Source organism: Neolamprologus brichardi, chromosome 18 (assembly GCF_056152115.1).
Source record: "Neolamprologus brichardi isolate AB-2024 chromosome 18, ASM5615211v1, whole genome shotgun sequence".
NCBI lineage: Eukaryota > Metazoa > Chordata > Actinopteri > Cichliformes > Cichlidae > Neolamprologus > Neolamprologus brichardi.
Genome location: NC_142121.1, coordinates 12,171,161 through 12,183,763, shown reverse-complemented (window position 1 = coordinate 12,183,763; position 12,603 = coordinate 12,171,161). Strand labels below are relative to the sequence as shown.

Here is a 12,603-nt window from a genome sequence, read left to right as displayed (position 1 = left end):
ATTCATATTCTCTAAGAAAGAACTGTTCATTTTACTATCATAAAGGAAGAAATTTTTGTGCAACATTTTTCTCTTTTTCTCCTTTTTCACTGCAATCTTTTTATGAATATGTCCTTAGCTATGAAGAACACATTGCTTCTTTCACATTTTGATTATTTACCTAATTCATTTAAGTGTCTTGTTAAACTCAGTTTAAACCGAGAGAAAACGCAATAACAGCCTATTGGGAATTTACTCATTGCGCAATACATGAATGGTGTATGGCAACAATATAAATGCAGCATGTTTCTTTAGACAAATAGAGAGCACAAAGCGCATTCATGTCATCAGAATCCCACTCAGCTAAGAAGTGTTTGCACTCTACTCACAGTGCACGTCCACAAGGATGCTGACGTTAGTGCTTCCCACGGCGTTAAACACCTGACAGGACACGGGCTCGGTGAAGAATGAGTGATCTGCGGTGGTGACAAACACGCTTTCTCTGGCTCCCTCCAGCAGCACGCCACCTTTAGCCCACCTGACAGTGAGACACACAGCACAACACACAGTTCAACATGTTTTTAAGCGTTGTAAATCATTGTTATGTAGACCTCCCAGCGGGATATTTCAAAAGCATAATGGGTTTTTGAGGTTATCTAAATGTTAGATTTCCACCATAAGACAATGATTCTTTTTGTATTATCAATTAAGCTAACATTTACACGACTTTAATACGAAAACCTGAGGGAATGATTGCAAGAAATTTCTCTTCATCTCTGTTATCCGTGCTGTATCTTGCCAGATACCTGACTCAAAATCAAATAACCATATTGCACATCGTCCATTAGATGACATTTAATGTTCACTCAGTAGGCCTAGTGCCTAAGTACCTGGCAGTGTTCCCACACAGGGACCCTCTGTTGGAGTCTCAAACCTCAAATTACAACCATCGTGTTAAACTCCGGCATTTTGCAGTTTCAGTGCTTCAGTGCTGTCATTTACGATAAAAGTCAGCGTTTAGCTGTACAAATGTTCAGTACTTTTATCAATTCTGTTCTCTAAGCAGAAATTGCTATTCAGGAGCAACAGCAGGGAGAGGGTATGAGCGCACTCACACAGATGAAAGAAAACATATTGGCTTTAAACATCTTATCTGCACTGCAGGACGAGCATCAAAAAGTTTCTCATAGCCTGAAGTGCACAAAGACCTGTAAACACATATTAAAAAAAAAACATCCAGACCTGTAGCCCATGATAGGAGGGTTGGCAGTGGCCTGGCAGGTAAAGGTAACCCTCTCTCCCTCAAGGACAGAGCGAGGCTCGATGGACAGGGTCACGGTGGGAGGGTCTACACAGGGAGAGATACACGTTTGATATATATTCTAAATGAACTTAACAATAATGTGAACATAAATTGTATTTATAAAATATGCATATAGCAGATGACAATCCAGAAGTACCTTCAACCTTCATTCTTTTAAATGTTCAACAAGGGACACCTCCTATGGTTGCAAAAGGAACTCTGGTAGTAAAGAAAACTCTGGGTTCCCTTATTCTGAGACCTCGGTGAGCACGTTCTGATGAGTTTTTTGTTCTCATTTGAAAGTTTCGGTCCTTAGTGAATATGAAAGTGTGCTCATTTTATATATTACAGTCCCCATTAATATCCAGAAGAACAATAAAGCAGATTATGACTCAGGGTGGGCCTAGCATGTGAAAGACAAGCAGCTACTGAAAGAGCAAGTTTCCCAGATCTGCCCTCTGCTTGAAATTTCTAAAATGCTGATGGAGAAAATGCTTAAAAAGCCAAAGCTTAAAAACACTGCACTCTGCAAATCAGAACTCACAGCGGTGCCTTTATCTTTTATATAGAGATCATGAGTGTGAATAATATAATGACTGCATACTATATGAACAAAAGTACTGGGCCACCTACATAGTACAGCCTTGGAAATCTATGCTGTGAAGCGCACGGTGCACAGTTTTTGTGCTGATGTTGCATGAATGCCAGAGGAGGTTTGGAAACCTGCAGTTATTAAGTCAGCAGAGTTTTGGGAATGTGTCTGAGTTTCTATAGTTTCTAAATGCTTTGGAATAACTCATCTCACAGCTGATTTTGGAATGTTTAGGACGAACAGTGGCATCCTATTACAGTGCTACACTTAATCTCAGTGAGCTCTTTAGAACAATCCATTCCTTCACAAATGTTTGTGAAAGGCAGACTGCATGTCTAGATGTTTGATTTTATTCATCTGTGGATATGGGACTTTGATTCATATAACGTCGTTCAAGGAGAAACTTTGGTTACCTATAGACTTCTGCACTGATCCTATATCTTAAGTAAAACAGTTATTAAAGCTACTTTTTCCTTCTTGACAATAACTCCTAAGTTCATCACCAAAACTTTCTGGCTCACCGGGTGATAAAGTACAGTAGATGTCATGGTCCCCGCACCTCGCCAGCTGACAGCAGTCAGGCGCTATGTTTTGTGTTCTTTATTCTCCTCTCTTGCCTCTGCTCTCTTTCTCTCTCTCGTCCTCTCCCTCTCTCTTTCTCCTGCCGGGGCGGAGCTCAGTATGGGCTCCCGCCCCTGGCCCACGCACCTGGGGATGATCAGCACACCTGCCGGCGATTACAAATTAGAGTACTACTTAAGATGGCGAGTCTGCTCTACTCGTCGCTGGATCGTTGAGCCATCAGCGTCAGTCACCCTGCAAACCTGTTATTTGAACTCGTGAGTACTTGTGAACCTGGAAGCTGACTGTCTCTCTATATGTGTGTAGATCTCCCCTGGACCCTGAGCAACCGTGACTGAGCGTGTGCAAGACGAGTGGTGGTGAAGAGAGGAGCTGTTGTCTGTGTATGGAAAGCCCCCACCCTGGACTCCTTCCCCTGTCACTCCTGGACCCCGAACCCCGACCCTTTTCCCGAACACCTTTGTATATATATTGCACCTGTGGGAATCACTGTAAATAAATCCACTTTTGTTTGAAGGAACTAGTGGTCTGCGCCTGAGTCCGCTTCACTAGCCGTGACAGTAGATTCCTGAACTGCTTCGGGCCTCCAAATATGTGCTAAAACAACACAAATCAAGCTAAATCAATTTGGAAGACATCCAGATTTGAGAATGTATTGAACATTACTGACATGTATATTATTTTTTGCTGGTAATTCAAGTTGGTGAGTGCTGGCACAGCTAATTAAAAATATTTACTGATTTTGCAGTCTGTCTGCAAAAAATACTCTCTGCTTCATCATCATCTATGTGTGTTTAAAGTCTTGCAGACAGGAAGAGTAACATACGGTGAACATTGAGGGTTAGGGTGGTTCGTTTCCCCATAGGTACAGCTGGATTGCTGGCCACACAGGTGAAATTGCTGCCACTGTCTGTGTCGACTGGTGTGATGGGCAGGTAGCTCCTGGTCGTAACCCTTTTCCTGTCTGGCAGCACTTCCTGTTTGACAGAGAAAAAGGCAGAGACAGGGCAAGCATTAGCAGGGGAGATGACGGGATAAGAGGAATTTAGGGAGAAGAGCCCACAGAGTGAGATCAAAGAAAAGATACACAGAGGAGAGGAAGGATGAAAAAAGGAGAAATAAAGATAGAAAGTCAGGTGGGGGAAGGAAAGAGACACTGGTGAGTTACTAATGGAGCCATTAGAGATGAGAAATAACTGAACATAAATAGAAATCCATGGACAAAAATAGAAAAAAATATAAAGTATGTGAAGTTAAGAAGGAAAAGAAAGATGTAGGAGAAAAGAATTGATAGATGAATCAATAATGTAAACAGTCCTTAGTGGCAGTCATAAAAGAGACGCCATAAATCTTCTTCTGGCAAACATGAACATAAAATCCAGCTTTCTTGGAATGAGGAGGTGGCATTTTTTAAAACGCAGCCACAAAATCTGTCAAGAAACTGTGTACAGCTTTCAATGTAGTTTGAATGCGTGGTCAGTAACAGGGTAATATAAGAGCAGCATGTAATATGTATGAGCATGTGTGGGGGGCATAAAGCTGGCTGTGATGAGATGTAAAAACATCTGTGTTTGAGTGCGTGAGTCAGTGTTTGCTGCTGCATCTCTGTGCATATAAAAGCGCATGTGTGCATATGCGAGCGAGTGTCTATGCGTGCGTGCACTTGCAGACCTGCTTTCATGTGTACAGGAGAATATGCGGGATGGCGAGGAATCTGAACACGGAAGAAATGTAACACTGCGACTGTGTGCAAGGTGTCACCAAATACATTTCCTGCCTGTATGTGTGTACAAAAGAAAATCTCTGGCAGTGGGTTAATAAAACATGTCTTGGATCTTTGTGTCTTTTAAGTTGTGTCACGACTGTAAAGCGAGGAATGCAAGAGATGTCTGGAAAGCATGTGCTGTGCTTCCGGGTAGAAGGTATGGCTGACACTCGCAATATAAAGTCTACTGAAGTAAGAGTGTAATTAAACACATGTGTTGAGTAGGTGTGCAAGTGCGACAGTATTTTTCTAATGCAAAAATTATGAAATACCACAAGTACATCTACTTAACCACTAATTTTAATTAGCTGCCCCTGCAAACTCGCTTTAGTGCATCAACTGAATTGTTAAAACACATAAAAATAGAGTCTGTGATATTTTCTAAGACTCACTATGGATGAATGAAGCAATGCATAGCAGCCCAAAGAGGGAAATGTGATGTGCTCTTAGTTTGATGTTCTAGTATTAGTTGTTTTTTTTACACATTAACAATTTCATCTGCTCAGCAGCAACATCAGCATGCTGTGTTAACACTGCACATTTTGATGTCTCTCTACAGCTGACAAAGAGCAGGAAATTTAGGACTGAAAGTTTGTCGTGTCCTCTCTTAGTGAGTTTCATGGTTTAATTTTCATTTCAAAATGTAAGAACTTTGGTGTAACTGTGGCTTTCTCAGTGTGAGGGGGAAAAGACAGTTTAGTTTGATTGAGCAAAGACATTTCAGTAATGTTTCTGCACCTTTATTGCTGCTACTATAGCCAAAAAAGCCCATTGAAAGTTTCTGTCTGTTGATTTGTAGGTTAAAATCTGTAACCATTAATCATTTCTTAATAAATATGGTGAGTGTATTGTTGACTAAACAGTAAGGAGCGCTTTGTGTGAAATACTAATGATTGGCACACTATTTCTTGACTGGAGGACTTCTGGGAAGCCGCCTGGCCCGAGGTGTGCATACTGTATTTACCCATCATAACAAGCCTCCAGCAAAAAAAAAAAAAAAAAAAAAGGCATAAAAACAAATAAACAGACAGAGTGGATTATATTACAAAGATTGCATTGTTCTACAGTTTGTATTACATAGTCTTACAGCGACAAGTGAACTCATGATCATCAAAATCATCCTTATGGGAGCTTTACAAACTCCCCTTGGAAAAACACACACACACACACACGTGTGGCTGCTATTATCTGCATGTGTGCATGGGTGTGTATGAGTCACCGTGGAGTGGTAGGCCCCCTCCACAGGAAGGCCATTCTTGGTCCACTGGATGTGTGCCGCAGGCTTGGCCCCACGAGTCACACAGGTCAGGTTGTGTGAAGTACCAGCCATCAGCAAGAGCTCAGGGGATCCCTCGACCACTGGGTCCTCAGGGGGGACTGAAGGGGTGATATACAAATTCATATTTTAAAATGACACATTTATGTAAGTGTGAACACATAAATAAAGAAAAAAACTTTACATATACATATAGTAAACCATAAAAACACATAGTACTGTAAAAAACTTTCATACATATGAAAAGACTAGAGGCATGATTTTCATGTGTTTCTTTTTTAGATATTAATGTCCTATTTAACACAATTAGCTTCTTGGTTAAGCTAACCATTTAAAGGAGTTGTTCACCCTCTACTAAATTTACATATTTTCCTCATGCATTTCCTCTCCTGTTTAATCTGCTGCTTTTTTATGGTTTGAGTTGCCCAATTCTGGAGATACTAGCTTCACCCAAGTGCCAAAAACAAGCAAACAAACTAAAAATCAGCAGCGATGTCTCTCTCCAGAAAACATGACCCAGTTACTCATAAAAAATCCACAATTTTGTTGTGAGCTGTTTCATAGGAGCTATTTTCTTACCTCTGTCTGCATCCGCCCACCAAAAGAAGGATGCAGCTAGCTAGCTCAGCTAAAGGAGGTCGTCTTTAATGTTTACACCCTGTCACACTGTCACTAGAATGAGTTTCTCATCACGAGTAGATGCAAGCTACCTTCTGCACAGAGGTATGGTTATTGGATGTAGTTTGGTAGAATAAAATTAGACCTGCATAAAACTTCTAACTGGTTTGTCGCCTTGCTTGGTTATATTTAAGGGAAAGCAACTTCTCTATAGCCAATATCTCTAAAAATGGGCAATTTACCCCAAAACTATCTAAATGGACTAACAGCACTCAGAGTCAGAGAAAATATATACACATTGGGTGAAGTAGTTGGCAAAGGTTAAGATGTCCCAGGTTATCAATCAGATTGGCAGCACTATGTGATTGTAAGTAACACCTATTTTCCTAATTATTCACTTTATCATTTACCAAACCTTCTAAATCTTGGTAAGCAAAAAATAGAAATGCTGGTTGCCTAACCTGCAAGTTGCATATACAGCTGTAAAAGTCTTTCTTAGTTTGAATTCTTGTGCGTTTATAAAAACCAGCACAGTGCAGGGACATTTTGAAGCTAATAGGTGAGACCTATGTGTTGGTTAATTTGTTTTCATGCAATATTTTGTGTATTAGTGCAAGCTGAATTTAGATTTTTTTTTGTCAGACATCTTCCTGAAAGGGTTTGGGTAGTGGCAGCTCAGTTGTTTTTAAAGCTACAGACTCTCAAACAGCACATTTGGGATTATAACAAAAGCAAGCTGGCACAGAGGCTTTGTAGAAAGAACAATTTCTGCAATTTCCACTTAAATGTTAAGGATGTGGGAGATTTATATTAACTTATGACAAGGTTGGTTTAATGAAAGCAAAAAGGAAACCCAAAGATTTACTGAGAGGATTCAATGCATAATTACTTAACTAGTTAGAGGAAAATCAGAAAAATGCATCAGGAGAAGACCCATGTATCAGTAGCAGCAGGGTACTTACTGAGTACATTGAGCTTAGCCCTCCTGGAGCGCAAGGCGGCCTCTGTGGCCTGACACTCGTAGAGAGAGTCATCAGAAAGCTCGGCGTTGGAGATCTCCAAGTTGTACTGGCCGATGTCGAGAGAACGCAGGATACGATACCTGGGCCACGCTGTTAAACAAACCAAGCAAACTTTCAGTTAGAGAGCATATAATTCACACTATGACTCATTTACTTCAGTCTGTTTTTATTACAGTCACATACTTTTTCATACATAGTGAGCCAACTTGAAGGGAAGACTGATTGTTCTGAAATGATTGTTGGAGTGCAGGAAGAGACATTAAATGCTTCAATTACAGACATGAGTCATCACAGCAATACTGGATTCACTGAATGATCTGTATCTGCTGTTTCTGAGGAGGAAAGTATATATTTTTTTAGAAATACTCTGTGATGATTTCCTGTTGTGAAATATTTTGTTTCCACGTCACTTAGAAGAAAACAAGCTGGTATTTGTCACATTTACCCTTTCTTGTAAAATTGTATGTTAAAAGTTGTTGTTAAGCTATCCAAAATCTGAAATTCCTAAAAAAGTGCTACAAGTAACTGATAATAAAAAGAAATGTTGCTAATTTAAAGGTGACATTCATCTGAATTCAGTAATATTCCTAGATAGAATGTAGGCCTTTCTATCTAGTCTCTTATTTTCTGAAAAGAGATGTCACTCTTGAATTTTTTTAGGTGATGTTTTGTAGACTGTAGACAAATGTCATTCACCTCTGTTTTGTCTGGGGGTTGCAGTCAAAAGCTTAAACTTTATGACTATAAATTAAAACTCTGTGTGTGTTTGTAACAGAACATACTTCACAAAAAACACAGTTTCTCAGTAATATTGGTAAATTAACCATTTAAACTGTAGTTCCTTGAGGTACTTGTCATGCCTTTTATATAAAGACCAAAAACGAAAGCCCAAAAACCTCTTCTCCATCTTCTTTCATTCAGTTTTTAATATTATTTATGTCCTTTGTGTAACTGTGCAACAGAGGACTATGACCTGATTTGTTCACAGGATAAAGCAAATGTAAAAGCTCTTTTGAAATGGATAAATGCTGAACCCCGATTGTTTTACATCCATCACAGGCAGAGAACAGAGAGCAAGGCGACACATATTTATGGGAAAGTGTCAAAGCTTTTTATCATAATACACAGATAACATGATTTATTGAAGACCCTTTTTTCATTAACCACAGCATCTGGAGATCACAATGATATGATATGCCCTCTACACAAACAACACAAGGGGGGTAATGAATGCATGAGGACACACGCGTAACGGCAGTATAGTAACACAGTTAGCGATAAATAGCTAAATGGTTTTTGTACTAACGCTGATCAAACGTGGCCACATATTCAATAACGCCACATCAATTCCTGCAGAATTACGGACGGCGCTGTTCCAATTACAGCACCCTCTTTTTCTCTCTTTGAACCCTCAACTCGCAGACAAAGACATAATTGAGCGTGACATCCCACTAGGGGGCACTCATTGATCCTCCGTGCCCAATCCTAACATGACATCATGGATTCAGATGGCAAAGGCAGGCAAGCAGGCAGGCAGTTGGGGTGCAAGGAGGAAGAAGGAGGTTGGGTGGAGGGGGACAAAAGTATTAGTGGAGATTACATCATCCACTCCAGCACCTCGCAGCATAGCAACCACAGAGGTGAAAGCACCCTGGGGAGAAGGAGAAGAAGGAGGAGGAGGAGAGGAGGAGGAGGTTGAGGATGAACAATAAACTGCCACCACTTATGCCTGCAGGTAGTGAGAAGATGCATGTGTGTTTTGGGTATTTACGTAAACATGATCCACACATGTAGGTGGCTTTACACCGATCATATATTAACTGGATTTAAATTTTATTTATCTGACATTTTACAGGCGCAGCCAGGTGATGTCTAGAAGCTGTTTTGGTCTGTGAATGAACGCAGATCTCCTGCGTATGTGTGGGTGAGCTAACTGCAGGTGAGAATTGCACTGCACAATCTGTACGCCTACACTGTCATCCACAGCTGTATGTAATCATACAGGGCGCATAATAACAACCACTTATACATCATACATCAAACAGCTGCACCTTAATAGATCACCAGTGAATTAATAATATTTGTTGGTGCAAGTGTTTGCAACTTGCAGACTTCATGACATGGCTTCAAGTTCAGGTTATGAGATGAGCAAAAGGCTGAGTGGCCGTATGTCACGGCGGGAAGAATGGCAGCCGACGACTAAGCATAAAAGATGGACAGAAGGCGATGGTAGATGGTTGAGAAGCAGGAAAAGAGACAAAGAGGACAACATGTTTATCAAATGTGTTTGTCAGCAGGTCCACGCTGTAAAAGGCTACAAGGACAAAGAGAGCATTACCAACAACAAAATGAGAGCGGGAGGAGGAAGGGACGGCGATGGGACCGACAGAGAGGAGAGTGAAGAAATAAAAAGCAATAGAGGGGATCTGGGAAGCCAGCGAGTGATGGTGAAGCTGTAGTTTTAAAGATGAAGGAGCAGGAAATAAAGGCAGTGTGAGGGAGAAAGAGCGAGCGAGAGGAGGCGAGAGAGAAGTGCAGACCTTTACTGAACCTGTGAATTAAATTGAGTTGAACACAAGATTCGCATCACATGTCAGATTATCACTTGTGTGACTGTGTGCATGTGTGTGTTTTGTGTCAGTGTGTGTGGGCGGTGTGTGCGTGTCTGTGTGGGTGGATGGGTATGTGGTGTTTTTTGCGTGCTATACAGCATCGAGCGTTCTTTGTGGATGAATTTACAGTGTTATGAGAAATGTGATGGGTGGTTTAGAGCTGAAAGTCTGTGAGTGCTAATGTGATGTTTGTAAGTGCTAATGCAAAAGTTTTTCTCTTACATTTTGTGAGAACGTGAAATTGCCCATTACAGCAAAAAAGCAACATTTTCATGTATAAATAAAAGCTTTCCTAACTATTTATCAATAAATTGTTTAAAATAGCTTTAAAGGCAGAATGAATGAAAGCTGTGTAGTTAGTTTTTCTTCCATCTATCCTTTTTCTGTGGATTATGCAGAGTTGAATCAAGGTGGTTGTAGGCTTAGCAGGTAAATTCTAATGTTTCTCTCCTTAAAAACATTTTTCAACCCCTAATGAAGGATTCGGATGTGTCCACAGGTCAGACGAGTTGTATCATCTGTCTTGGGTCTACCCTTTGTATCACAGGGTCACATACCAGATGGAAAATCAGCTGTGAAAGCATCCAGTCAAAGTTGCTAAAATGGTATTTAGATAAGATCCCGGGACCGGCTCAACTCGATCCCTTCGCAAAGGAGAACCAAGTCCTCTCAGAGACCCCTCGGTATTTTAAAATATTTCACATTGCATCTAAGAACCTCAGCAGCCTTTATTCTTTCAGTCACTACCCAAAACTTGACCCCAGGTGAGAAGACTGACTGGTTAATAGAAAGCTTCACCTTCCAGTTCAAACCCCTTTCCACCAAAGTGCTCTGGTACCATTTTTGTGAAATACTGATCCCTTGATACTTCAGTTGACACATGTATAAAACACATGTAAACTGGAAGAACAATTTTTCCATCACACCTCAGTAACTTTTCCAGCATGAAGAGTTAGTCTAACGTGGTATGGCAGGAGTGAAGCAGGATTAATCCTTAGTCCAGAGTTCAACAGCCAATCAGAACCTCCCTTTGAGCACCATATATGAGCTTAGCCAGGGATGCTGAGCAGTTACCTGACTCCCTTATTCTGGTATCCTGTTGTACAGACGCTGTCCCCGAGCTCCACGCGACATGAAAATGCATCTTTGCCTAGACGGTTTAACAAAGTCCGGAGCTTTCAGACTCTTGTGGAGAATTTAAGAGCTCCTTCACTACCTCTGAAGTTTTGCCTCCTCCACAGAGGATGTGTTAGTGGGATTCAAGAGTTTCTGAAAGTGCTCTTTCCACAGCAAAACAATATCCTCAGCGTGGATTACTGCTAAGCATAGCCTGGGCTAAGACTTGCTTTCCTTTTGCTGAGTAGTCTGAAGGTTTGTCAGAACTTCCCTGGATCAGCTGAAAGTCCTTCTCCACAGACTCCTTCACTCGTCCTGCATTTAAATTTTGGATGCACAATCACCATAGCTACAGCACTTTAGACCTGCTGGTACGGTCTGGTACATCTTCCAGGCTAACTAGTAGAGATCAGTAATACTACAGACTGCTTAGACATTATATTTTACACTGCAAGGGTATATTTGCAATACTCCCAAAAGTCTATTCATTTAACATAACATGTGAGTTTGAGAAACTCAAAAATCATAATCACAGAATATTTTTTTTAAACTTATGAAAGTGTCAAAGGTATTTCTTAATTTTTGACACTTGAAAGTTGTCTTACTGCTGAAGCTAACGCATTTCAGTAGGTGCAACTTTACCTTGAAGACACCTTTCGCAATTTCATTATGGCTAAGTGAGCAGTTGGCGAGGTTTCACAGTCAGCGTTTTCCATAAAAACTATCTGTGATCACAGCAATCTGCTATAGCGGCAAAAGGATTTTTGTGCAGCACCGAACACGTGTTTATCAGGTATGTTTTTCCATCGACAGCAAAACAACTTTCCACAACGACCAGCTGATTGGGAATACACGTTTTTCCGAAGCTGCCTGTGTTTGCCAAGGAGTCTCTGACTGGTCTGTAGTCTGGGGACTGGGGGTTTTAGCGATCAATTTCACCGTAACTGCTAGCAAATGACCAGGGAAAAATCATTTTTCACGAGTAGCTAGTGATTTCAAGCCAGTTACCAATTGGTTTGTAGGGATGTATAACTGCAGCCTTAAACAATAAACAATTGATTTCCAATAACTTGAATTGGGTAAGCAGTTAAGAATATGGGTGGATGGAGAAGAGCTTTCATGGACTGTTAGTTAGAATGGAGGTTTTTTAGAAATCATTAGTTTCTTTTTTCTACATGCTGTTTTTTTTTTCTATACTTCTCAAAAATACACATTTGTAAAAGTAATCATCTTATTTGCATTTTTATTTATGTGTTTGTATATTATGTATAATTGTATAGTTCTCTTTCTTTCCAACACTTTCATTTGTATAAATCAATAATGCACAGCCGATGACGGTGAAAAGATATGGTAGTTACCTGATTAATGTGTTATATGGATGTTAAATCTGAATACTTCATATGCTGCGCATTCTTAATTCTGTTTCAGTGAGCCTATCAGCTCATTTTCTTCCCTTTTATTTTACCTGAAAGTTATCCTGATCAGAGGTCTATAAGCAGCCTTATTCATAAGCAATGGTAGCATTCAGTAAGCCACAGCGGTCAAAAGCTTGTTTGCATATTTTGAAGAAAATCAAGATGAGGTTAGCTGAGAATGACATTTTTTGCTTTTCTTATTCTTCTCCTGGCCTCTCATTCTTTGATTTTGCATTTCTGAGTTTCGTCTGATTATTCCACGTATACAGAAAAAAAAACCTGGGTGTCTGTTGTGGCTTTGACCCTTTGACTCTCCCTTTTGG

General features: G+C 40.4%; 1 protein-coding gene across 2 annotated transcripts in view; it reads right to left on the bottom strand.

Annotated features, from left to right (window-relative positions):
* The window catches only part of kirrel1b (kirre like nephrin family adhesion molecule 1b), an 82,988-nt gene that overhangs the window by 20,972 nt on the left and 49,413 nt on the right, over positions 1-12,603 (bottom strand). For both annotated transcript variants that reach the window (XM_087831530.1, XM_087831531.1), the window contains exons 3-7: positions 7,078-7,227; positions 5,441-5,598; positions 3,283-3,433; positions 1,222-1,327; positions 369-517 (exon numbers count right to left, since the gene is read on the bottom strand). In XM_087831530.1, coding sequence (XP_087687656.1) covers positions 369-517; positions 1,222-1,327; positions 3,283-3,433; positions 5,441-5,598; positions 7,078-7,227 — 714 coding nt within the window. The remainder of the gene's footprint in view (positions 1-368; positions 518-1,221; positions 1,328-3,282; positions 3,434-5,440; positions 5,599-7,077; positions 7,228-12,603) is intronic.